A 24,762-nucleotide genomic window follows, 5' to 3' on the forward strand; every position below is an offset into this window, starting at 1 on the left:
ATGGGCATGAAAATGATGAATACATTACCAGCACCTGTAGCTTCCCAGATCTGTTCCTGACCACCTGATGAGCCTCTGATCATCACAGAGAACACATCCACTTGGACCTAGAGCCCTTCATCAGGGAAACCCTCCCCCTTCCCTCCCTCCCATTCTAATCTTTGGCAAAGCAGTCAGTGCAGGCTTAATTTTAGCTGTTCATTTTGGCCACGGCCACGTGTGTTAAATACCCGTGGTATTAAATTTTTTAAAAAAATGATTGCAAAAAATGAACAACGAACAGTAAATTCATTTTTGACACTGTTTTACTTTATTAAACTGGACAAGAAGGTTCTTGGGCATTTTGCACATTCCTTAACCTCTGCCTATACTCATAGAATTGATAGAATTCTATCAATTGGGAATTGAATTACAATCCCAAGTTGTAATTAGCTGAGTATCTCAGCCTTGTAAACGAGCCCATAGAATCATTAGTCTGCAAAATATCTATACTAACTGCTGGGGACTGGGAGAGGAGAGATGGAGAGCTCTGCCCATCTGGCAGCGGCCTGCTGCATTTTATGCTGGATGGGGAAGATGAGGCTTCCCTCCTCTGGCAAGCCACGTGGTTTCTGGCAAGCCACGTGGTTTCTGTGCTGGGTGCAGAGGAGGGATGGAGCGCTCCATTTTTCCTACATCTGCCCACTCACCTTTATGCAGTTCTTACGACAATCTTCTCCAGATGTTTTGGACTACTCCCAGCATTCCTGCCAAGTGGTCATGCTGGCTAAAGCTGATGGGAGCTGATGTCCAAAATATCTGCAGAGCACCAGGTTGGGAAAAGCTGGCTTACGGCTCCCAGGATAGGGCTTCAATGCAAAGTTGGTGTACCTGAAGATCCAGAGTACGGTCTGTCAAGGGAGGCCGCTATGCAAGCTTGTGTACCTCTTGGGGGTGGGTGGGGGAATGGTAATGGTGTAGAAGCAGTAGTGGATTGTATCCGTACCCTTAAGACATTTGGATTATAAGCTAACCATATCCCATTTTCATAATTATGTAGGCATGCTAATTGAAAGAGCAAATGATCAAGTGGAAAAGCTTCTTTTGAGCCAAGGAAAGGGAAATAAACCCGTTGGAGAAATTGTTGTCGGCTCAGCATCTATTCAGAAATGTGCCCAAGGAGTAAAGGTATTAGATTGTATTTGTAAGGGCTAGTATTTATATCAAGACCTTTTTCCTTTTCTGGAGCTCTTTCCCTTACAGTTGAGTGGCTATTCATGGGATCATCTGTTGCGGTTAGAAGTTCCTTTCCAAATCATGTTTTGTATTTTCTGTCAACTATTCTGTAAAAGGCATCTACGGTTAGTATTTGTTCAATATAACAGTGATTTAGATGTTTAAACTGCACTGATATTTATTTGTTTCCAACCTAAGTAAAATTCAGATGCACAAGTCAGTCTCCCAGGGCTGATTTAGCTGCAGCTGTGCAAAAAGAGGCTTTAAGGGCCTTGGCAAATAGAACAGAGTATTGCCGCTTTTCTCACCTGCTATGGAAAAGCTCTTTGGCTCCCTACCTGCACTGGGTCCTTCTTTGCTTCTAAGCCCAAACCTGTTTGCAGACGATCGCCTTTAAAAGCCTTACCTGGCCTAAACTGAGCTTATCTGCCAAAGGAGCACTTTCTTCCTTATGGACTGGCTCACTCCTCCAGATTTTAGAGGAAGACCCTGCTTCAGATGTTGTCTGTGAACATAGCATCTAGAGAAATGAGGTCCGGGGGGAAAACTAAAAAATTTAAGGAACTGCATCTTTTTCTCCTCTCCATCCTGGGAAGTAGATCAGGAAACGTTAAAACTCTTTCATATAATGCCGTTTTATTGATGAAGGGGAAGGACCACAGAACATCTGTTTTGCATGCAGGAGATCCCAGGTTCAGCCCTTGGCATCTCCAGTTAAAAAGATTAGGTAGCAGGTGATGGGAAAGTGATGGGTCTCTGCCTGAAACCTTGGAGAGCAGTGCAATCCTATGCATGTTAGACAGAAAAAACTCCTAAAACTCCTAGCATCCCTCCAGCCAGCCAGCCTGGAAGCTGTAGGCCTTCTTTCTGCCCTAACATGGAAGGATTGCACCCTTAGAGTAGAAGAACATACTGGGCCAGACGGAATAATAGTCTGTCCTGGTATAAGGCAGCTTTTTATAGTTGGGAAAAAGGAAATGCATTTAAACTCATTTTTAATACTGTCATTTCCATTCTTTACGCCTCCATTTGTGTGGTGGTGTGGCTAAGGTGTTCGACTGGGAGTTGGGAGATCCTGGTTCTAGTCCCCACTCGGCCATGGAAACCCACTGGGTGACTTTGGGCCAGTCACAGACTCTCAGCACAGCCTACCTCACAGGGTGGTTGTTGTGAGGATAAAATGGAGAGGAGGATTATGTATGCCGCCTTGGGTTCCTTGGAGGAAAAAAAGATGGGATATAAATGCAAATAAACAAACATTTCCCTTTCTGATAGGATTCAGTATGACATGAGAGAATCTGCCAAAATTAATAACCCATTGATTTTAATGGAGAATAAAATGCATGGTTGACTCCTGTTGAAATGAATGAGATGTAAGTGAAACAGTTTCAAATAGGTGGATCTCCTTTTTAAAATATATTTGTAACGTGGCACATAATGTAAGCCTATTCTAATTTTTAGCTTTAGATTTCATATTGCAGCCTCCTGTCAGTAGAGGACACTGCATTATTTACTACAGTAACATAGTGGTTATTTCTTGAGATCTGACCTGTTGGTACTGTCACAGTGTTTGGTACGGATTCAAGTAAATATTATCAGTATTTCAATCTCCTCCCCAAAACTACTATTTATTTTTTAAAAAACACACAGATCAAATCAAATGCTTTTATTTTCTTATCCTATGCTGTCAATTTCTAGAAATAATAATAATAATAATAATAACAATAATAATAAAATTAAGCACACAGTTATTATTACAGGTTTTGTGTATGAAAGAACTATTTCTATAGAACAGGGGCGGAGAAGAGGTGGCCTTCCAGATGTTGGACTCCGGCTCTCATCATCTCTGATCGTTGGTCATGCTGACTGGCACTGATGGGAGTTTGAATCCGTCTATATCCAGAGAGCCACAGATTCCAACCACTGCTATAGAATGAGCCCCGAGTTTAACAAATTCCATGTATTTCTTTTCTTAATAGTTTACTAGAGTTGAGGATGAAGATGATGATGACTGGGATTTATCATCCCTGGAAGATGAAAAACCCTTGCTGGCGAAAGAGGAGAAAGTTAAGAATGTAGCTGCCCTTGAAAAGAATGATTCAAATGTTACGTCCATGCCCCATGCCTGGGGGGCTCCTATGGGAAAATCACCAAAGGATGAAGGTATATTAGTGCGGGTATCTACAAGGGATCAGTGTTTCTGATGTTCTCAGCCAGAGCTGTGTCACGTCCCTCTCCTTGCGTACCCAGGGAAGGAGGAGGGAGATTTGCTCCAGAGTGAGTCCTACTGAGGGTCTGGTGTGGTACAAGGGGAGGGTGTTTGTTTTGAACTATGTCTCCCCCTCCACTTCATTTTAAAAAGACATACAAGGCGACATACAAAGTATCAATAAAATACCATAAACTACATAATATCAAATAATCATAACACTGCAGAAACACAATTAAAACCAGAATCTTCCACGAACACTAATCTGGTCTAAAAAAGGTTGCCTCTGGGTCCACGTCTGGCAGTTCTTTCCAATGAAAAGTGGCTTTTCTGAAATGCTTGTTCTTAATAAAGTTTTTTAAGGCAGGTTGAGCTATGCCAGGAGAATCCAGCTTCTCTCGCTTTCTACATTCTCCCAGGCATCTCATTGTTGTACAGTGAGATAGACTTATGATCTAGGTCCGCCCCCTTGCTTTTGTGCCCAGTCCCAAACCCTTGAATCCCGCACCACTGGGGCTGTGTTGTGTCTGTTGCCAGACATCCTTGTGCGTTTCTCTGCCAGTGTTGTAGCTCTACGGGTCCTTACCTACCGGAGAGTACACACACATACATGCACAGACAACGGCCTGATGTGAAGCTCAGTGCCTACCTCCATCCCTGTATCCAATTTTTAAAGAAGTCATATTTTATTTTCTCTTTCTTTTTAATTAGATAGATGGTTAGGGCATTTGATTACACTACTAACAGTGGTGGATTTGATACTCTCTAGGGGGCTGTTCCCATTTCATTCAGTGGTATCTTCAACAGCCTGCTGCCTTCCAGATCTTTTGAACCAACTCCCATCAGCCCCTGCCACTATGGCCGATGGTCAGGATTTGGAGTTCTAGTCCAAAACATTGGAAGGGCACCAGGTTGAGGACAGCTGTAGATCACGGCACAATAGGGATGGGGACCGGTTGGCCTATTTCAGCCTGCTGGGGCTTCCTCCCCACCCCCTGCCCCATGCAGGCTAGCAAAGAGAGGAATTGCATTGTTACGTTCAATCAGAAGCTGGCAGGCCAGAGGGGGACATCCTGTGGGCCAGAGCTGATCCATGGGCCAGAGGTTCCCCATTCCTGACTTAGATGAACAGCCATATTGAACTCTGTGGATTGTGGCCACCTGGTTGGGAATCATTGGATGCAGTCAGAGTTTGGGTTCTTCTTACATTAGAGGAATCCCAGGCATTGAGTGTCCTTTGTAAACTGAGTAAAATTTAGAACAATATCCTTTCATATGAAATGCAACATTGATGATTTGTTGCCACTGAAACGCAGATGTTTCCATTTGAGCACTTACCTGAAACGTTCAGCAGATGAAGTGGTGGCCTAATGGACTGGCCCAATGGCACCTCTATTTAAAGAATTTTTTTCAGGGGATCCACAGGGGATCACCCCACCCCACGCCTCTTTTCACATGTATGTGCGTACTCATCACAACTGATTCCCCACAAGCAATGTAGCATTGATTGTCTGGTAGTGGCGAAGAAGAGGAAGTCCACATGGTAACAAAGATGTACAGGACCTACAACACAACAGAGTAAATTTTGAGGGGTACAATTTCATGCATTTCTAGTTGTGCATTAAGGCACTGACCCAGAAGCATAGAAAATCCCTGTGTTGGCAGCCTTAGTTAAAGACGATCAAAATTCTCTGGACATTAGGAAGTACTTTCTAAATCTAAGAATGCTAGAGTACTGGAACAAGTGATATAGGGGAGTGGAAGAATCTCTCTCACTGCGTATCTTTAAAAATGTCGCCATTGTCTTTTTAAATAGGCCTTCAAGATGCAGATACAACAAGTACATTAAAAAGCAGCTTGGTCACCGTCACAGACTGGAGCGACTCTTCAGATATATGATTGTTGTCTTTGGAATGAGGTTTTATCTACAACGATCTGATTTCTGTTCATTTTTCTTGCTGTGCATTAACAACGAACTTTTGTTTACAAAACTCTGGTGTCTTTTTAGTTTCCCGTTGATATAATGCAGGACTGTTATAAATGCTTCCAGCTAGCTCTCCAATTTCAGGGAATAAGTGATTCTCAATTAACAGTATTAACTGAACCACTATTAAGTAATGAAGAAAAATAAAATTTAAAAAACCAACAACCTTTATACTAAACTTTATATAAAAAAAAGTGAACATCTTAAATAAATTATTTATTTTCTTGCAAATGTTACTTTCTTCCTTCACCAAATGTACAGAAAATGGCAAAGGTTGGAAGACATTGGCATCATTTTGAGCAGTGGGTTCTCTGGGGCACTTGCAGCCTTTCCCCGAGGGAGGAGGAATTGGCTTTGTGGGAGGGCACCCCCCCTCCCTGCTGAGTTCTCCTCACTTTACAAATTCTACGTATTTGGGCCACACTGTCAGCATAATATTATTAGGGGCGTTCTAAAGTCCTGCAAGCACTACTTTGGGCCTTGTTGAAACAGCCGCACTACTTCTGCTAAGCATAAACAGCTAAGGCCTTAGCTAGCCCTAAGGTTTATCCCGGGATTGTCCCTGCCTGCTCCAGGGATATTCTGTGTGTCATGAACAGGGATGACCCCGGGACAATCCCAGGATAAACCTTAGGTCTAGCTAAGGCCAACAAGTCTTGCAGCACATTAAAGACTTCCACATTCATTATGCTAAGCTTTTGCAGCTTACCAACCATGACACGTAGGATTGCCAGCCCCTTGCCTGGATTCCGTGCTCTACATTACCCTGATGCATCAAAAAGGTCACATTTTTCTTGCTTGCAAGCTACGTTCGACCCTTTTAGGGCTTTGCATCACATCTTTTTGGCGTCCGCTCATGTTATGGACGCCTTCCCCCCCCCCCCCCCCATTTTTTATTTAGATAATTTTTGGAACACTGTGCCCGACTATGAGTTGCGGTTCCAGGGGACATAAATGCCACTACAGACCTCCCAAAGTGGCCCATCCATTATTTTGAGGCTCTGAGAGAAAAAGAAAATTTCCGCCCCTTTGCCTTCTTCCTCCTCTACTGCTTACTATGGACAGAAGAACTTCAATTTTGCCTTACTGTAGGAAGAGGAAACGCCTTGTCAAACGGGGGGACAAAAGGGTGCAGAAGGCCCTGCCCTTGGAGCATTTAAATCTACAGGCTCCTTCCGCAGCTGAGGGCATGGTAAAGCAAATCATTAGTGTCTCCACAGAAATTTCACAGAAAGAGAAATTTGAATTGAGTTGTGTGTGGAGCGGCGGCGGGGTGGGTCCTTCTGAGGATGCATTTCAGACTGTGGGGCCAAAAGCTTTAGGAACCAGTGACTCAAAACAAGGTTTGTTGTTGCATAGCGTAAACTACTGGGATTCTGCTTCAACTTACTTGACTCAGTCTGTTTTAATGCGTCTTTAAAATCGGTTGCAAAATATCAAAGATAGAGCTACAACTTTGCTACCAATCTAAAAGCTGGAACCTTCCTGTAGTGTTTCATTCTGCAGGAACATTGATACTATTAGCCGTAACCAATATGACGTGACTTTATTTGCAAATATATATATATATTTTTACAGAAAGCAAAAATAGCAAATGATTTACAGATATAATTTAGGCATAACATCAGTATAAATCTTAAAACAAGGCATGAGGAAAATTTACATCAAGAAGGCAAAAGTTCATTTATAAAATATTCTTATTCCTGGTGCTAATGACACCGGTACCTTTCTAAAAATCATTCTGTGACTGAAGAGCACAAACGTGAATTTTAAAAACATATTGCCTCCTGGAGAACCATCTGGCTACACGTAGGCATTTTTGTCAAAGTGCTTTGGGGGCGCTCTGGGCGTTTTAAACTCTGCTGAGCTGTTGTAGGCCTTCGTTCGAGTAGACATCACAGAAGCAGCTTTGTTGTACATATATCCCATCCTGAAAAAAAAGAGAAAGTTACCCCGTTTAGTCTCCAAATACAAATATTTAAGGGGAAATGTCCATTCTTTCATTAGAACAAACATACTTCCCTTTTGACTTGAACTCACCATCATGTAAAGTACAAATCCTAATAGGTAGCATTTGTTAAGCACTTTCTGCACAGCTCTTCACATACATTTTCTTAATAACCCTTTTTAAGTGTAAAATTTAAGCTCTTTAAGGTAGATCAGTATTATTATCTTCCCTTAGTCACAGACTGGAGGCTGAAAGAGCATGTCTAGCCTACAGCTACCTAATAATTTCATAGTTGAGGAAATATTTTTTGGGGGGGTTTTCACTTCATATACCCACTTACCTGAGAGTAAGCACCACTGAACTCAGTGAGTAGACCTATGCAAGACCACAGTGTTGTAGCTCAATATTACACACCCGTGGAACGTACTTCTAAGTAAACATGCATACGATAGGACTACAAGGTTGCAATCCTATACAGTAACTCAGTAGGGCTCTATTGGGCTTACCCCTGAGTAGACATGCATAGGATTGTGCTACAAGTATTTCACTCCAATAAATAGAAAATGTGGAATTACACCACCACCACCCGAATTTGATGGATGATGATGATAAGTTGCTCACTCCGCACTTGAACCACTAGCAATGTACAAACTTTGTGGCTAGTGCTGGAAGGGACCACATGTTTGATGCGTCTTCAAGTTAGCTGACAGGGTATTATACAAGCATGAAGAAACTATATGAAAAGGTCAACCCTTGCCAATTATTTACACTTACATGGAGTTTGCATTGCAGGTGGGTCTCAAAGCAGCCTCCTTCACAATTTTTTTCAATTTAAAACAGATCAGACCAATAGAACACAGGAGTCAATTTAACTCCATATGGTTTCTTGACTGGTGTGGTCGTAGGCTATGAATGCTTGCACTGATAGGTAGCCAAATATGGGCATAGTAGTGGAACTTGAAAACCAATCAGTCATTGATGCTACTGTAGCCCCCCAATCCCATCACGAGATGCTTCACAGCCCTAGGTTCCCCCACATAGGGCCAATTACACCTAGGTTTTCTAGCAGTGTAGAGTACCCATGACAAGTGGAGTAGGTCTAGTTATTTGTAGCTCAAGCAGCTGTTCAAAGTCAGCTGTCCGCATTCCTTTAGGCAACAGTTTAACAGGAATATAGTTAATACTTTGCCAGTCCTAGGGAGAAGTTGCACTGGGACCAACGTTATAGAATGAGAGTCAAAACCAGTTTTCAGGGCTGCCACGTCATTGGGTGTCCAAATAGGAACGCTGTCTTGTGACTTCAAACCATAAAATGTGATTAGAATGCACACGCATATACCCACAAGATGGACACAATTTCCCCAAAATGAACATGGATTCTCAGCACACCCATCTCCAATTTGTGATCAGACACCTGGAAAAAATCTTGGGAGTGTTCCCATGGCTGAGCCATTTGAAGCTGCCCTAAGGTTACCAAAACACACAGGTCAAAGACTCAATAGCCCTGCAGGGTCAAAAACTAGAAAATCAAGAGTTAATGGCCAAACCAAGGCGGAGAAGTGTGTCATCTAATAATTAAAGATCTCTCTCTCTCAAACAATGGAGCTGGGTCTCTGGAATACTTCATGGGACTCCCGCATATTCTTTCTTGGCCTGGTCTTGCACATTTCATTATAACATAACCCGAAGAATTGAGCAGGTCACAATATTACCCACACTTCATGCCGGCAAAGACTACACCTGCTTTATTTATTTATTTATTGGTTCCTTCTTGGGTCAACCAGGACCCAAAGAACCATGAGTTCCAGGATATTTTTCTCCAAGGGCAGCATTTCTCCATGCCATGTGATAAACAGCTTTTGAAACAGGAGACTTTCAAAAGTAGTTAGGAATACGGCATGGAGGGTGGGCTGCTGTTCAAAGAAATAAAATAAAATACGCCACAACTAATGCTAGCACCTTGTTTGAGCCTAAGTGTAACACTGGAGTCTTCAACATAGCACCTTCGGCACAAATGTGCCCACAGACACCTCCTTTGATGCTTGCTAGGGTCCCCTGCTGCACCCAATTTTTACATTTTTTTAAAAAAATTGGGGTTGTGAACCCGCCATATTCATTTCCTTTTCCCAGAATGCCTCTGGACCCTAGATAAGTCCAGAGGCTGTGAAATGAATGTTTTGTGATTGACTGTGCCCAGCATGACAGCCATTTTGTGAATGGACACGATTTGTGTTACAGCTATTTTTTATAACGTCCATGACATTTTTAAAAATCCTGACTGTACCTGCCAGCCCAAAAAGGTTGGGGACTCCTGGCATAATCCTACGTATGTTAACTTGGAAGTAAGTCCCACTATATTCAACAGGATTTATTCCCAAACAAGATTGTGCTGTATGTAGCTTTTGTTTCTAAGGAGAGGCTGTTCCTGTAAATGTAGGGAAAGCCAAACCCTCTTATGAATCCTACATAATGCACCTTCAGTTAATGGAAGGAAAAACTCATTTGCCATTCAGGTATCACCTATGCTTATTTTCTCCCCCAAGCTAGTTTATTAGCTTTCAAGGCTTCCGTTCAACAGAGTTTTCCCTTGCAATCTATCTAAGAAATGCCAGGCTGGAATCAGAAAGCCCACCTTTATCTTCAACAACATCAATACAGCAGAAACAAAGCCCTATGAAGAGAGACTGAAAGAACTGGGCATGTTTAGCCTGGAGAAGAGAAGATTGAGGGGAGACATGATAGCTCTCTTCAAACACTTGAAAGGTTGTCACACAGAGGAGGGCCAGGATCTCTTCTCGATCATCCCAGAGTGCAGGACACGGAATAATGGGCTCAAGTTACAAGAAGTCAGATTCCAGCTGGACATCAGGAAAAACATCCTGACTGTTAGAGCAGTATGACAAAGGAACCAGTTACCTAGGGAGGTTGTGGTCTCTCCCACACTAGAGGCCTTCAAGAGGCAGCTGGACAACCATCTGTCAGGGATGCTTTAAGGTGCATTCCTGCATTGAGCAGGGGCTTGGACTCAATGGCCTTTAGGCCCCTTCCAACTCTACTATTCTATGATTCTAAGGTGTTGCCTCTGTGTCTCCTGCCTTGGTCCTTCCCAGGTCCCATTGTTCACCCTTTTCTGCCATATTTGGGGGGGTGGGACAAAATTAAAGTTCCACTTGCTTCAGCAGAGGAAGTGGGTAAACGACAGATCTTTAATGGAAAGGGAGTGGAGGGACAGCGGCAACCACCGACTACATCAATAATGTTGAATATAGAGGTAGGTGGTTCTCTGCATTGCGCTCTGGCAATTCTAAAACCATCCTGTGAAAGCAGAAAGTATTTGGTAAATTAAAAAACGTTAGCCCAGATTCCTGAAACATTAATGCTTCAACTGAAAATGCAACATTTGTTACATTTATATCTCACTTTTTCTCCAAGAAGCCCAATTTAGCACACAAGTTCCTCCTCCTCTTCTCTATGTTATCCTCACAACAACCCTATGAGGTAGGTTAGGCTTAGCACCAAGTCATCCAGTGAGCTTCACGGCCCAAAGTCACCCAGTGAGCTTCATGGCTGAATGGGGACTAGAACCTGGATCTCCTGAGTCCCAGTCCAATACTCTAACCACTATGCCACATGCATTCCTTTAGAGAGGAAACTTCAAAGTATCTACAAGGCATAACGGAATGCTTTGCTATCAGCTTTTACCAGATGACATCTAACGCTATGCTAAAGCTTTATACTGATAAGCAATATCAAACAAGGTTTTCCTTAAAAGGGGAGGTAGGTTGAAATCGTTAAATCCTTCTTTTTTCCCTTTCAACCAATCATTCCCAAACTCTAACTGTAAGGTTGTTTTTGAAAGATATGCAAACTGGATCTGCGTAGCTTACCTTCTTACACATTTAATAATTAGAAATATGCTAATGCATTAATTTCAATAAAGCTGGTGTGTTCTGTACCTTGGAGTTTTATTGTTTTCAGCAATTGAGAAGCAGAATATACTGCCGCCAATTATGCAAAGTGATGCTCCAGCCCATCCAATGAACAAAGCCGCTCCTAATTCATACCTGCAAGAAAGTGATATATTCATGCTTAGTAAATAGTTTAATCAGCAAATAGGTTTCATTGATTTCACTTTTGGAGGGTGTGACAAAGATAAACAAAGCCATCCGACATATTAACATATTTCACGAAATAATTTTGCAGAAGCTGTGCACACTATGTTGCCAAAGACAACAACAAAGTCATCCGAACTTCTACTCTTCCCGTGAGCAGGTGCCTTTTTCCATTCTCCAGTAGTTACAGTTCAAGGGACTTTGGCAACCAACCACCATTATGGAAGCCGGTCCAGTTGATGTGAATGGAGTTCACTTCCAATCATAGCCTAAACGTGCCAAAATAAGTACCCCTGTTAAGTTTAATCAGAGACAGATCAATGTAAAAGATTTCACCTTTTTTTCTGGTTTGGAGAACAAGGCACTAATTACTGCTACTGTATAACAGCCATTCACATTGCATGAGTTTATGAGAGAGGCTTACATAAAGACCTAATAAGTGAATACTGGGGTCGGTGCCTTGCTCTCTCTAATTCTGAAGCCTGTTGGGCACCCATTAGGGTAATTGGCTTGGGAAGCAGATCCTTAATCTCTTGGCTGAATCTTGATTTTCATCACTAGCCAGGCTAAAGAGTGAGCAGCTTTAAGCACAGTTGGATGCACTGAGTATTCTGGCCCTGTGCAAAATTGGATTATTGGTTATGGGTGTTTTACAGTTTGATTGAAGTAACTAGAACCATAGCAGTGGGCTTGGGATCCAGCCCTGGTAAACTACTAATTACTTTCAATTCAGAAGTAGACCAGGAATTCTACTTTTCCTTTGTTTGTTTTTGTAGCTATCCTTGTTTTGTATATGCCAGAGAATATTTGCCAAGACCTCTGTCCAACACATGTAGAGTGAAGCTTATTGGGCTTGTAATACACTGATCTTAATGCCAGTTGAATACTGACAGGAACAGCAGGCAGCAGTGATTATTTTATTACGCTATAGACCCCCTAAAGTAGCCATATTTTGAAGAGGACAGGGTCTGTTTCTGTAAGCCAGCCAGTCAGAAAATCAGCAAGTGATGTTTTTTTTCTTTCTTTTTTGTATCACTGTGTCTGGAAAGCACGTCTTCCAGATTTCTGTGTGTGAGGCTTCTGTAAAGGCATAAGGACATGGCCAATAAAGAAAGATGGCAATACTAAATATTGACTGTTGGTACTGTTTCTGAAACAGTTAAATGTGCTACAGGTCCGCATGGCCTTACTGCTTTTCTCTTCTTTGATCTATCCATCTGGCATGAGAGTGAATACTACCAGCAGAGAAGATAGGTGTCTTTTATTACATTTGTGAAAGTGGATTTATGCAGGATGTCTTTGGTACTCTTTGGGAACCCAAAACCTTTCAAACCTATTACTTAAATCACATATCTATTCTTTTCTTTCATTGTTATTGTTTGCTTGCTGTAGAGATAGACTTGATAGCTTGCAAATCATTCATATCTGAGCCATTTATTCCACCAACTCTGAATCTTTTGTGCTTAGGTTTGCCAAGGTGTGACCTGGAAAACATGCATACATATCTTTACATTTACCAATGCAGTGGGAAAAGAGACTGTCAGTGGCTAAACCATGCTGCTTAACCGCAAAATGTTTAACGGAATGCATTCCATTAACTGTTTTGTGGTTAAGCAGTGTGGTTTAGCGTGTTGTCTGAACCAGGCCTTTGTTTCACCTGCCTGTAATCCATCTCTTTGTGCAAAAAGTAAGCCTAGTACATAGCAGATGGGGGGGGGGGGGGAAGGGGGACCTGGAAAGGAAAAGAAGTGGTGGTTGCCTCTTCTCTCATTGCAATGGCAAAATGTAAAGGTCATCCCAACTGCAACCTGGCAACTATATTCATTATAGTTTCTTTTCATAGGAGAGAGGGCCTCCAAGTCACTTGCATTCACATACATACATAGAGCTTCATCACACGGGGGAAAATCGGGTTTCCTTACCGTTGCTTCTCCGCCCCCGCTTCTGTCCCTCATTATTTCCTCTTCTTCCCCGACAGGAAAGAGGAAGTAAACAAAGATCACATGGCCTATTCAGGAGCCGTTTCTATCATGCTACTGTTCCTGCACACAGCAGGAAATCGCGAAACATTCCATTTTTAAAAAAATATATTTGCATTTTGGGGGTCCATTTTGCAATGGAAAAATGAGCAGAAGGAGCAGGAGGCATGTGGGAGGTGGACATCATTGTCTAAAGGATTCACACACATCTGCAAGTCAGCAGTAGCGAGCATGCGATAAAACACTCGTCTGATGAACCTCATAGAGGAAAACGCAGAATCGTAGCATTGGAAGGGATCTCAACGATTATCTAGTCCAAACTCTTGCTGATGTAGGAAACCTACTACTACAGCATCCCTGATAGGTTGCCCTCCATCCACTGTTTAAATGCCTCACATATTGTGGCAATGCAGTATAATGAATTTGTCTTCTTAAGCTCCAACAGACCTATACTTCTTCGGGGGGTGGGGGAAACCAACCTTTCCCCAACAGTACTTACTTTTGTGCAATAAACGTAGGATCAAAGAATTCGGATGTGATTCGGTTTGCATACAGGGAGCAACCAGTCAACGCGCTCAGCCCTAAAAATGCATCAGATGGACAACATTTCAGGAACTAGAAGCTGCACAATAAATGTAAACCTGATCCTACTGACCGATGAAATCAATAGCAGTTTCCCCATCAATTTGATGGAATGTGCTCCTAGAGAATTCTAAATCACTTCGCATTTGTCATGTCATATTTACCCGAAAGGATGAAAATCAGCCCAGCTAAACAAGCAATTTTAGCTTTAGTCTGGTCTGAGCCTCCAACTTTTGTGCACTTCATCCCAACCAGTGCAAACACGGAGCCAAAGAATCCAAGACAGACGGCCGCGATCATGAGTCCTCTACAGGCTTGGATGTAGCCTGCAAACACAAACAGCAAAAGCTGGCGTTAGTTAATAGTTCAACTTTCAAATAGGTCCAGTGTGTGTTCAAATGTAACACACACCAACACCTACACCTTTCCTATCCATGCAAACTGGGAGTACTCTGTGGAATCACACCGTCCTTCTCCCTTCCATTCAAAATCGACTCCTTCTTCCATTGATAGCCTTAAACATGGCTCAGCTTCACATCTGCATGATGTTACCAATGATAGGTGCCAATGCAGAGGTAAGTCCACACCTTGGTTAAAGTAGACCATAAAGGGAGATGGGAAGGAAGCATTTGAGCCCTCAACATGTTTGCCATCTCCTAGTCATGGTTTACAAGGACAGAGATATTACATCTGAACTACAACTAGTCATTGTCTGGTGAACTATCAAAAATACACATGCTTGTATTAGCGAGAGGAATCAAACCCCCCCCCCACACCAGCTGCACACCTGAGGGGTAATGCCAGTCTTCTTTGGGTTGTAAGTCACCAACCCTGGCAACTTACTTCTGAGCAAATGTGCAGAGGATTGGGCTGCAAAATCGACTTTTAATCCAGTCTTGCCCTCTGATGCATAGGATTGTCTGCCCAGAATGTCTAACACACCATTAGTTTCTTTATTTATTCATTAGCTAACAGACCCGGATTCACACAGCTTGGAACAGCCCTTAGTTTGAAGCCTTCAAGCAAACGTACAGAGCTGTCAGAGTTGGACACATTGTGCTCGCCCCGCCTGAGTGAAACCACGTCCATTGGCATAAGAACAGAAGAAGTGCCAAGCTGGATCAGACCAAGGGTCCATCTAGTCCAGCACTCTGTTCACACAGTGGCCAACCAGCCATCAGCCAGGGAGGAACAAGCAGGACATGGTGCAACAGCACCCTCCCACCCATGTTCCTCAGCAACTGGTGCACACAGGCTTATTGCCTCGAATACTGGAGATAGCACACAACCATCAGGGCTAGTAGCCATTGATAGCCTTCGCCTCCAGGAACTTATTCAACCGCCTTTTAAAGCCATCCAGATTGGTGGCCTTCACCACATCCTGTGGTAGTGAGTTCCATAACTTAACTATGCACTGTGTGAAGAAGTACTTCCTTTTATTTGTCCTCGATCTCCCATGGCTAAGATGCACCCATAAAGCCCCCTGAGGAAGGTGTTTCTCCATTCCCCTGAGGGGGAATGAGGCCTGTCCCACAGTAGGGAGGAGAAGCCATAAAACTCTGTTGCTTGGCCCACTGTTTTCCCGTCTTCAAACTGTATCAGCTGCAAAGGCATGAACCAGTTAAGGAAGTCTGCCCCTGGTGGCTAAAGTTGTTACTACAAGCTTCAGCCACATAAACACATTAAAATTAATTAAAAGTAATTAATGTGTTTTCAAAACAAAATAACTTTGAGGTGCACATCCCTAGGGTCCCGTAGGGCAGGCAGGCCAAGTTTCAGGCATCTAGTTTTCACAGACTTGGCATTATGGCACTGACAGATGGACAGGTAGACAGGCACACATCTATTATTGTTGTTGTTGTTATTATTATTATTGATTTTGGATTCCAGGCCTAGATTCTGATTATGTTAACAGTCTGATCTCTCTTGCTGGCTCGTTTTCTCTTACATATCCTTTCACCCCAGCATGATTCCTTTGGCATGAAACACAATCCTGAGGGGGGCTGTTTCAAGCACCAATTCCAGGACCTGATCTTGCAAATAGTGCCAGGTTTGTAGAGGTATATTAGTGGCCTGACTCAAGAAATTCAGCAGGTCGCTGCACGCTTAAATACAACTTGCTAAAAAATAGCCAAAAAATGGCTTCTGGTGTCAAGAACTTGTGTTTGCTTAGCTCCATGCTACATAGCTCTGTAAACCATTTTCTAGCCAATGTTGCGACCATGAAACGTAAACGTTGCAATAAAAGTAAAATGAATGGAAATATTCTTGAGAAGGCAGGAGTCTCTCTACCCATCTCCTTCTCCTCTGCTCGTCCTGCCTGTCTTCAACAGATGTCTTCACTGATGAGTGTTGACATCCACAGAAATGACGCAAAGAAACCTACCTTGTCCTAACAAAAGGATCATCCACAATTACTGCATTTGATCAGCTGTTTGCACAGAACTTTTCCACAAAATGAACTTTAATCCTTCCTGCTGAATTCATGAACTTCATGAATGTACCGTGAGCTTTCACCCTTCCTGCTGAGTAGTCCAGCACGTCTGGCCCAGATAGGGTGGCTTGCTTTGGCGATAGGGGGAAATGTTTGCCTCTCTATCGTCCGTGGGCAATTTTTCAAGAGCAAATGTCCGAAGCTCTTTATGCCAAGGCCTTTCGAATGACATCTTGCTAGCACAGATCGGGTCAACAGCCTTAAACACTTTGGCTGGAAGGAGGCTGTCCATAGCTGCTTATAAGGCAATCTTTATAGAGGAGGCAACGGGGATTTGTTTATTTTGGAGCGGGACGCCCACGAAACGGGATTGCGTTCTGATGAACTTTAAAATGCACTGATGAAACAAGGTAGCTTCAACAGCTTATACCCACTTCTTCCCTGGTCTCTTTGGCTGCCCTGCACCACTGCTTGCAGCAGCGAACTCCCGCATGCTCCGCTGCACAAGGAAGAATGGGGCACACACCAAAGGAGGACGGGGAGGAACACGCAAAGGCAGCGGTGGCAGCGTTGTCTCCCACTTCATCAGGCTATTTAAAGGTAAATCCTCATTTTCTGCTTCACAATTTCTCAGCTCCTGCTGGAAGCCGATTGATGAGCCTCTGGCAGGTGCCAATGACTCGTTTTCAAAGCCCGTCTCTGAAGTCACCAGGGGCAGAACCTGCTCTTTCTTTTCTTTTCAAGCTGAGATATTCACGGTCCTTAGAAAGACATTAGCAGCGGATCCAGCGAGCCAAACTGCTCAGACTTAACTGACTGGAATCCCAGCAACGAGGCGCAATCCCATTCGTGCTGGAACCCACTTCTCATCCTCTTTTCATTCAGGAGTGGAGTTAGGATAAACCCACATTTTTGTGTGTTGGTAGTATAGTCCAAGTGACATCTCTGTATCTTTTCCCTTCTACGGCAAAATGCAGATCTCGGGATTTTTAGCAGAAAAACCTCATGTGGGGAAAAGGACCCTACCCCAGAGGTGGGGAACCTATGGCCCTCTGGATGTTGTTGGACTACATTCCCCATCATCCTTAGCCATTGGCCATGGTTGCTGGGGCTGATAGAAGTTGGAGTCCAACGACAACAGGAGAGCCACAGGTTCTGTCCTATCCCCCACACTGATGGTTCTGCTGGAGTGTGCAGTGTCTGCAGCTGCATGGTGTCAGGCAAAAAGCCCCATGTGTTGTCTGGGCCTGGAGGGAGGGCTGGTGATCGGCGCAAAGCACTGCTGGAGTCCAGGGAACAGTGGGCAGGTGGCAACCTGGGACAGGTGTTTGTGGCTTTCAAATTTCCCAGTGCAACAGGAGACAATGGAAGGGCTTCCTCTCCCCGCCCTGCCCTTTAGGCGCACCACTATCCTCCCAGGAAGGTTCCAAGCATGACACACCACGGGCTGCCAGTCTCCTCTTCTACTGCAACAGGGAATTTAAATCTACATGCTCTGCTGTAAATAAGCCAAAGTATATTTATTTATTTATTTCATTTATATCCCACCTTTTTTCCTCCAAGGAACCCAAGGCGGCATACATAATCCTCCTCCTTTCCATTTTATCCTCATAACAACCACCCTGTGAGGTAGGTTCGGCCAAGAGACTGTGACTGGCCCAAAGTCACCCAGCGGGTTTCCATGGCCGAGTGGGGACTAGAACTCAGATCTCCCAACTCCCAGTCCAGCACTTTAGCCACTACACCACACTGGCTCTGCCAGTATATGTAATTGAAATAACTGCACATTCTCACCCTACTTACCCTACTGCCTCCACTTCTTACCCCTTCCTCTGTTGTTTCCCCTGCAGCAAATTGTAGACTGTAAACTCCTCGGGGCAGGGACCTGCCTTTTTGTACTTTATAAAGCGCCATGCTCATTGATAGCACACAACCCAGAGACAGTGTTGTTGCAACCTGTCAACTCTAGTCCAGAGAAACACCACTGCTGGGCTGAAACTAGGCTTGAGCAGGGAGGGACCGCTGAAGATGCTGATCCTGGCCTTTTAAGAAAGTAAAGTAAATATTTCTCCAGTGCTATTTTAGGAAAGAGCAGAGCAATTTGATCAAGATTAGCCATTGCCAGGGTGCACGAGGGTGATTCCTCGTGACCTCATTCAAGTGAACTCTCAATAGTTCCGTTTGCTTCACCTTACTCACTGCCAGTAAACTGAATGCAACAAATAAAGTTGTCAGCAAACTGATCTACACTCAAAATTTATGCTGCATCCACCTCAGGGGTGGGATAGGAGAGAAATTCAGCTGGTTCGCATTTCAACGTGAACTTTCCTAATGTCACACTTTGGAACCAGTACACCAATTTCGCACTTTGGAACCAATACACTTTTGGGTGTGGGGGCGGGCAGATGATGCCCCCTGGCCAGCCCTCCATGGGACTTGGCTACGCCCACCTGATGTCATTTGCTCCCTGGCCCAAGCCATAAGTGGATCTTCCATCCGGCACTTGGACCAGGGACCAGGCTTCATTGTGCAGCAAAGCCAAGCTGGACTTAACCCCATTGCTCCTCTGACGGGGAGCAACGGAGACCAACATGGCTCTATTCCATCTTCCCACTCTTGCCTCCTCCTGACAGAAGAGCAACAGGGACCCAACCCCTTCACGTGTCCCACCTCTTCCCACCATTATGAAAAGGGGATGGAGCATGAGAAGGAGACTCACATGCGTGTGGGGAGAGTGGGTGCTTTCACTGGTACAGGCAAGCCCCAGAGCCTGCTGCCCACGGCCCCTCATCTCCCTGCTGCTATCTCAGATCAAAGGTAACAGCGGGGGTTCCACTGCTCGCACACCCTAACAGGGAAATCCCCATTGTGATCTCCAATCTGAGAGTGGAGATAGTAGCCAGGGGATGCCCTCCTCGGGGATTCCTCCAGGGGGCGGGGAACCCAAAGAGGCTGTGTGGGCCGGATTGAAGTCCCCCATGGGCCGGAGGTTCTGCACCCCTGCAGTACACAAACCAAAGCTCAGTTATCCTTCAACATTCACAATTCTCCGAATTTTATAACTGAATGGCATGGAGAGGGTGTGACCTCCAGGCAGAACTCCACTTTCGCTGTCAATGTACGCAGGGTGTTTGTATGGTGACACCCAATGAAACGAAAAGCTAAAACTACTGTCCAGCTATTGCTAGAGTTCCTACTGACTCTTCCTGTGGCTTTAAACCAGGTGTGGGCGACTTGCGGCCCTCAGATGTGTTGGTCTACAGCTCCCATGATCCCCGACCAAAAAAGAGGACAAAAGAGGGCATCAATTTGCATAAAGTTTGCATGCGCTAATCTGTATGGATGGATGCAAATTTACAGATAACAATTATAATTTAAAGAGAAATGCAGCACATCTCACCGTAGTGTGGAAGGCTGTGGCCTTCCGTGTGCCTGTTCAGTCTGCAAGTCAGGTGCCAGTGTTGATGGGCCACAGATCTTATGGTACTTTATCTTTAAACCAGAATGGGAAAGGATGGCCCTTCAAATCGAAGGCATTTTCAAACACAGGATGGGCCTCTAGCAGCCCTTCAAATAGAGGGCTGTCCTTTGTAAAAGAGGAGAGATGGCCAAGGCTGATGGGGGGTTGTAGGCCAAAACATTTGGAGGGCCACACGTTACCCACCCCTACAGCAGCCTGGCATCCAGGAAGTTTGTTAGTGAATTTTTTCCTAACACTTCTCTCCAGGCCTGGAAAAACATATCCTGTTTAATTTCTGTACATCAAACTGCCGTCAAAGGGCAGAGAGCAGGGCCAATTTAAACAAAAGATATCATGAAGGCAAAGAGACCGCCAACTCCCTATTTCGTTACCACTGTAGAAAAATGCACATTTCAGAGCAAATTCCCCACTACCTTTTAGACATAATGGTATGTGACTCCCCCACCCTTCGTTTCACTAATGATTTCAGATTGACAGCTTAATCGGAGCTTGAAATGGCCTTTAAGCAGACCTATGACCTCTAGTTAACTATGAATACGTATACATAACCAAGTGCTAATGTGAGCCTGCAGTGCAACTCAAAGAGGGGCCATAGCTCAGGGTGATACAGCACAGCTTCGCAGGCGGAAGGCCTCAGGTTCAATAACCGGCTTCTCCAGGCCCCCATCTATACAACAATGGGATTGCTCCTCTTTGAATATAATTTCCGTTGATTCGAATCTAGGCAAAGAGCATCACACTGCAGAAGCAACAGCGATTTATTGCCTGATTTTTTTTGTAGTGCAGTTATTAATGCGCACATGCGCACATACGATGATACGATACTATGGAGGAGAGAGGAGTGAAGCTATAAATTTTATCTGTGGATGTCCACAGATTCATATAAGAGAAAAACTGAAAGGGGGGGGGAAACGAGGTAGCAAAGGAGGATGCGAGAGAGGGGGAAAACAGCGCATTGCAAAGGACAAAAAGAAAACAAAGGCTTTTCTCCAAGGAGCAAGAGGGGACTGAACACGTCTCCTCCTTCTGGCTGCCCGTCCCCCTCATTGTTTTAATATGATAAGCTCTATTTGTGGAGCTCCACAGAATCATATAATTTAAAATGAAAACGGCGGGAAGGAACGAGGGAGCCAGAGGAGGACGCGATAGGTGGGAAGCCAGGAAATCGGCCAATCACTTTGTCCTGCCTTCAAAGCTCTGCCCACATGTCAAAATGTGTTTTAACTCCCCCAGCGACACATAACTATAATGTGGTGCAAACTCAGACATTGATCTAAAAGTGGCGGTAAATCACAACTACGAATCTGCGCATTATCGCATTTAAAACCTGGCGCTATGGCGAATGGACGGCTGCATCATGTGTCCTGAAATGCGAATCTGCGCATTTAGGTCAGGGTAAAGAAGCTGTATAGACATGCCCCAGGAAGGACTGGGAAAGACCCCTGTCTGAAACCCTGGAGAGCCACTGCCAGTCAGTGTTGACAACAATGGGCTAGATGGAGCAATGGTCTGACTCAGTGTACGGGCAGCTTCCTATGTTTCCTAAGAGCCTGACAAATCCTGTTTTCTCTATTTTTGCAATTCCAGATAGGCAGAAAACACAGGAAGTCTAATCAAGGCCAAACATGACTGCTGAGCTGGATTTGTGAAGGCACAAGTTGTGCAGACCTGGTTTAATGTTACTAAATGTGGGTATTCTTTCCAAAGCTCCCCCCAACCCTCAGTTCCCTTCTTCTGTGATTTCTTTCTGGGTTACATTCTTTACGTACACCTGTAGATCAAAAGTGGCTAGGAAGCCATTATTTTCCGACTGGTCCACTTTATTGGCACTGTTAGTAGCTAATTAACACATTAAGCGTGCTGAAGCATGAACGTGTTTACCCAGAGGTCCTCTCAAGTTTAATTTATGGCTAAATCTCCTAGGCAAATGGTAAACATTCATCCTGCCCAAAATAACTTGCATCTGCTAAAAACAACATGGCTGCCATTCATCAAAGTCCAGCACATGTTTTGTTGGAAAGGACTGGGAGGAGCCGAGAGAGCAAGGCCTAATTAGCTCACTAAACCAGCACAAAGTCACAGGCTGGGAGGACAAGAATCCAGTCAAACGCCCTAAGCTGAGGAAGGATCAGACAAATGCAAAGAATCCTAAAGAGATTTGTCTTTGAGCGTGCCAAAAGCCACATCGGACAAGAAATACACATCGGACGCTCAAAGGCAAGGAAGCAAGCTGTGCCATATAACCCAAATAAGGGGAAGCCTCAGTTCTTCATCCTGGCTATTTGGCATTCTAAGTTACATTTGGGGGGGTGGGGGCAGACCTCCTGCACTGTTAAAACCGCAGGGCAGTCGGACGTTCTGCAGGGGACAGCGTTCAAACTGGCCACTCCTGTGTTAGGATGAAAGCGCTCCCGTACCTTGAATAACTGCATAGAGGAGCAAATGCAACTTTCTTTGCCCCAGGATATTTGCCAAAATCCCATCTTCTACCCCATGACTAAAGGAGCCCCTGTCTTCCCTTTTTTATCTGTTCACTCTAACACAGGGGCATCAAAGATGAATTAATTGATGGGCCAAACTCCTCCCCACCCCCAAGGAGCTATGCCCTCGTATTCGCTTCTAAACACTCTAGTTTCGATCAGGATAGGAGCGGGAAATACAAGCAATTAGCTTCTAAAACATATCTCCCCATCTTACTCTCACCATTGGGCCATGCCAAGTTCACTTTGCTAGCACTCTACCCAACTGCCAGAACACGCTAGTGGAGGTGGGGATGGACAGACACTCTCCTTCAGCTCATAACTCACCACTATCTAAGCCCTCTTATCACATTCCACCTTTTCATTTCCAAGATCCTCTTGCATGGCAAAAGCGTTTCCCTCCCCAATACAGCCAGACTAAACATCACTCTTACCTAAGTCTAGTTTTCCACTGACTGGTCAAAGGCCAACAATACCCATCCCACACCCTTCCCCTTGGCTGCCTGCAAATGCTGGCAAATGGCAGACTATGCACCATTAAACACTTAAAAGGTTGTCACACAGAAGAGGGCCAGGATCTCTTCTCAATTCTCCCAGAGTGCAGGACACGGAATAACGGGCTCAAGTTAAAGGAAGCCAGATTCCAGCTGGACATCAGGAAAAACTTCCTGACTGTTAGAGCAGTACGACAATGGAACCAGTTACCTAGGGAGGCTGTGGGCTCTCCCACACGAGAGGCATTCAAGAGGCAGCTGGACAACCATCTGTCAGGGATGCTTTAGGGTGGATTCCTGCATTGAGCAGGGGGTTGGACTTGATGGCCTTGTAGGCCCCTTCCAACTCTGCTATTCTATGATTCTAGGATTCTATTATTCATTTACATTCCGCGACACCTGCACTGCTCAGCTAGGTGGAATGGGGGAAAGAGAGTGATGCTATTACCTGCAGTCACAGGTATGGATAGGTCATCCCCCTTGGTCTGCAAAGGTCATCAGTTACTAGCCTTAAATATGGTTCAGTATTTTTTGTGTGGAGTACAACGGAGTTCTTGTGGACTCTTGAGGACCCCAAGGGCCCCTGTATTTGGCAATCTTGCCCTAACATGTTTCCTTCTACTGTTCTATACAGTGAAAAGAATAATCTGTTGATTTCTGCCTGTTACATCCACAAGAATCATGTCAGGAAAAAAGGTAGTGACTAGTTGTCCTAAATGTTGCTGTCAGTGAGTTTGGAAGCATAAACCAGGAGCAGAACATTCCTGAGTGGAGAACTCATTTAAAGAAACCGTTCCTTCACAAAAGTGCCACAGCATTGACCTCATTTGGACGTAATACGAAACCACTGTTCACCACTATGTGCATGAGCCTGCTCTCTGTTCCTCTAGATTCAAGCCCACTTGAAGGAACATACTTTGAGAAACATTTGCATGCCCCAACTGCTGCCAGAATTTCTGTAAAGGGATGGGGTGAGGATATTAAATAAACAAATTGAGCAATAAACCTAGTGAGCAATATGCAGTAAAAATGTAACACTAAACAATGTTTTAGTGATAGATGAATGAGGCTTGGGCTTACACACTTCCCCCTTCCATCTCCACTACTAGTGTGGCCGTGAATGGGAGACTAGAACTATCCACTGTCATTTTTTTCCAAACAGGGAACTGTGGCTTGTTTTAACTTTAGTCTAAATAAGCCAGGATAATAAGCCATGGTTTGAAGTTGGCTTATTCAGACAAATCATAGCTAAATTTAACTAGTTTATTCTAGGTCATACAAAATGGCAAACCATAGCTAGTTGAAAATTGAAGTAAATATTTCTGACTACCTCCTCATGACTGCACTGGGAGTGGAGAAGGGCAAAAGTACCTGGTTGCCACAGACTTTTTTTCCATGTAAATTTTCCTGGAAATAGCACACATGACTGATCTTACTGTCATTAGTTGTTTAAAGAATGTAATTGCTAGTTTGGGGTGTCCTAATGAACATGTAACAGATAATGCTCCACAATTTGCAGGGAAGCAGTTCACCCAGTTTGCAAAGAAATACAACTTTAGCCACATCACAACTGACCCTGCTACTCACAAGCTAATAGAGAGGGTCAAAAACATCAACTGTAAAGAGACAGTGTTTGACATCATGGTCATATGTTGTCACAACTAACAATGGCATGCTCAGGAGAAATAGAAGTCACCTACAACTTGTGCCAGAATTGCATCTGACCATGCAACAACGCAGACTTCAAAAATGGATTCAACAGGAGAACAAAATTTTTCACCAGACCAACATACGATACACGGCAAGGTTCAATCACCACCCATGAAAAGTTTGTTCCCCATCTT

The 24,762-nt window shown here is 44.2% G+C and overlaps 2 protein-coding genes across 4 annotated transcripts in view; one reads left to right on the forward strand and one right to left on the reverse strand.

Annotated features, from left to right (window-relative positions):
- DZIP1 (DAZ interacting zinc finger protein 1) overlaps window positions 1-5,592 on the forward strand; it is a 37,300-nt gene extending 31,708 nt beyond the window's left edge. The window contains exons 16-18 of the mRNA XM_063127402.1: window positions 1,040-1,167; window positions 3,195-3,378; window positions 5,241-5,592. Coding sequence (XP_062983472.1) covers window positions 1,040-1,167; window positions 3,195-3,378; window positions 5,241-5,323 — 395 coding nt within the window. The 3' untranslated portion in view covers window positions 5,324-5,592. The remainder of the gene's footprint in view (window positions 1-1,039; window positions 1,168-3,194; window positions 3,379-5,240) is intronic.
- Window positions 5,593-7,211: 1,619 nt separating this feature from the next.
- The window catches only part of CLDN10 (claudin 10), a 64,874-nt gene continuing 47,323 nt past the window's right edge, over window positions 7,212-24,762 (reverse strand). For all 3 annotated transcript variants that reach the window (XM_063127443.1, XM_063127442.1, XM_063127441.1), the window contains exons 2-5: window positions 14,194-14,355; window positions 13,947-14,028; window positions 11,313-11,420; window positions 7,212-7,338 (exon numbers count right to left, since the gene is read on the reverse strand). In XM_063127443.1, coding sequence (XP_062983513.1) covers window positions 7,212-7,338; window positions 11,313-11,420; window positions 13,947-14,028; window positions 14,194-14,355 — 479 coding nt within the window. The remainder of the gene's footprint in view (window positions 7,339-11,312; window positions 11,421-13,946; window positions 14,029-14,193; window positions 14,356-24,762) is intronic.

The sequence above is a fragment of the Elgaria multicarinata genome, chromosome 5, assembly GCF_023053635.1.
Source record: "Elgaria multicarinata webbii isolate HBS135686 ecotype San Diego chromosome 5, rElgMul1.1.pri, whole genome shotgun sequence".
In the NCBI taxonomy this organism is placed as follows: Eukaryota; Metazoa; Chordata; class Lepidosauria; order Squamata; family Anguidae; genus Elgaria; species Elgaria multicarinata.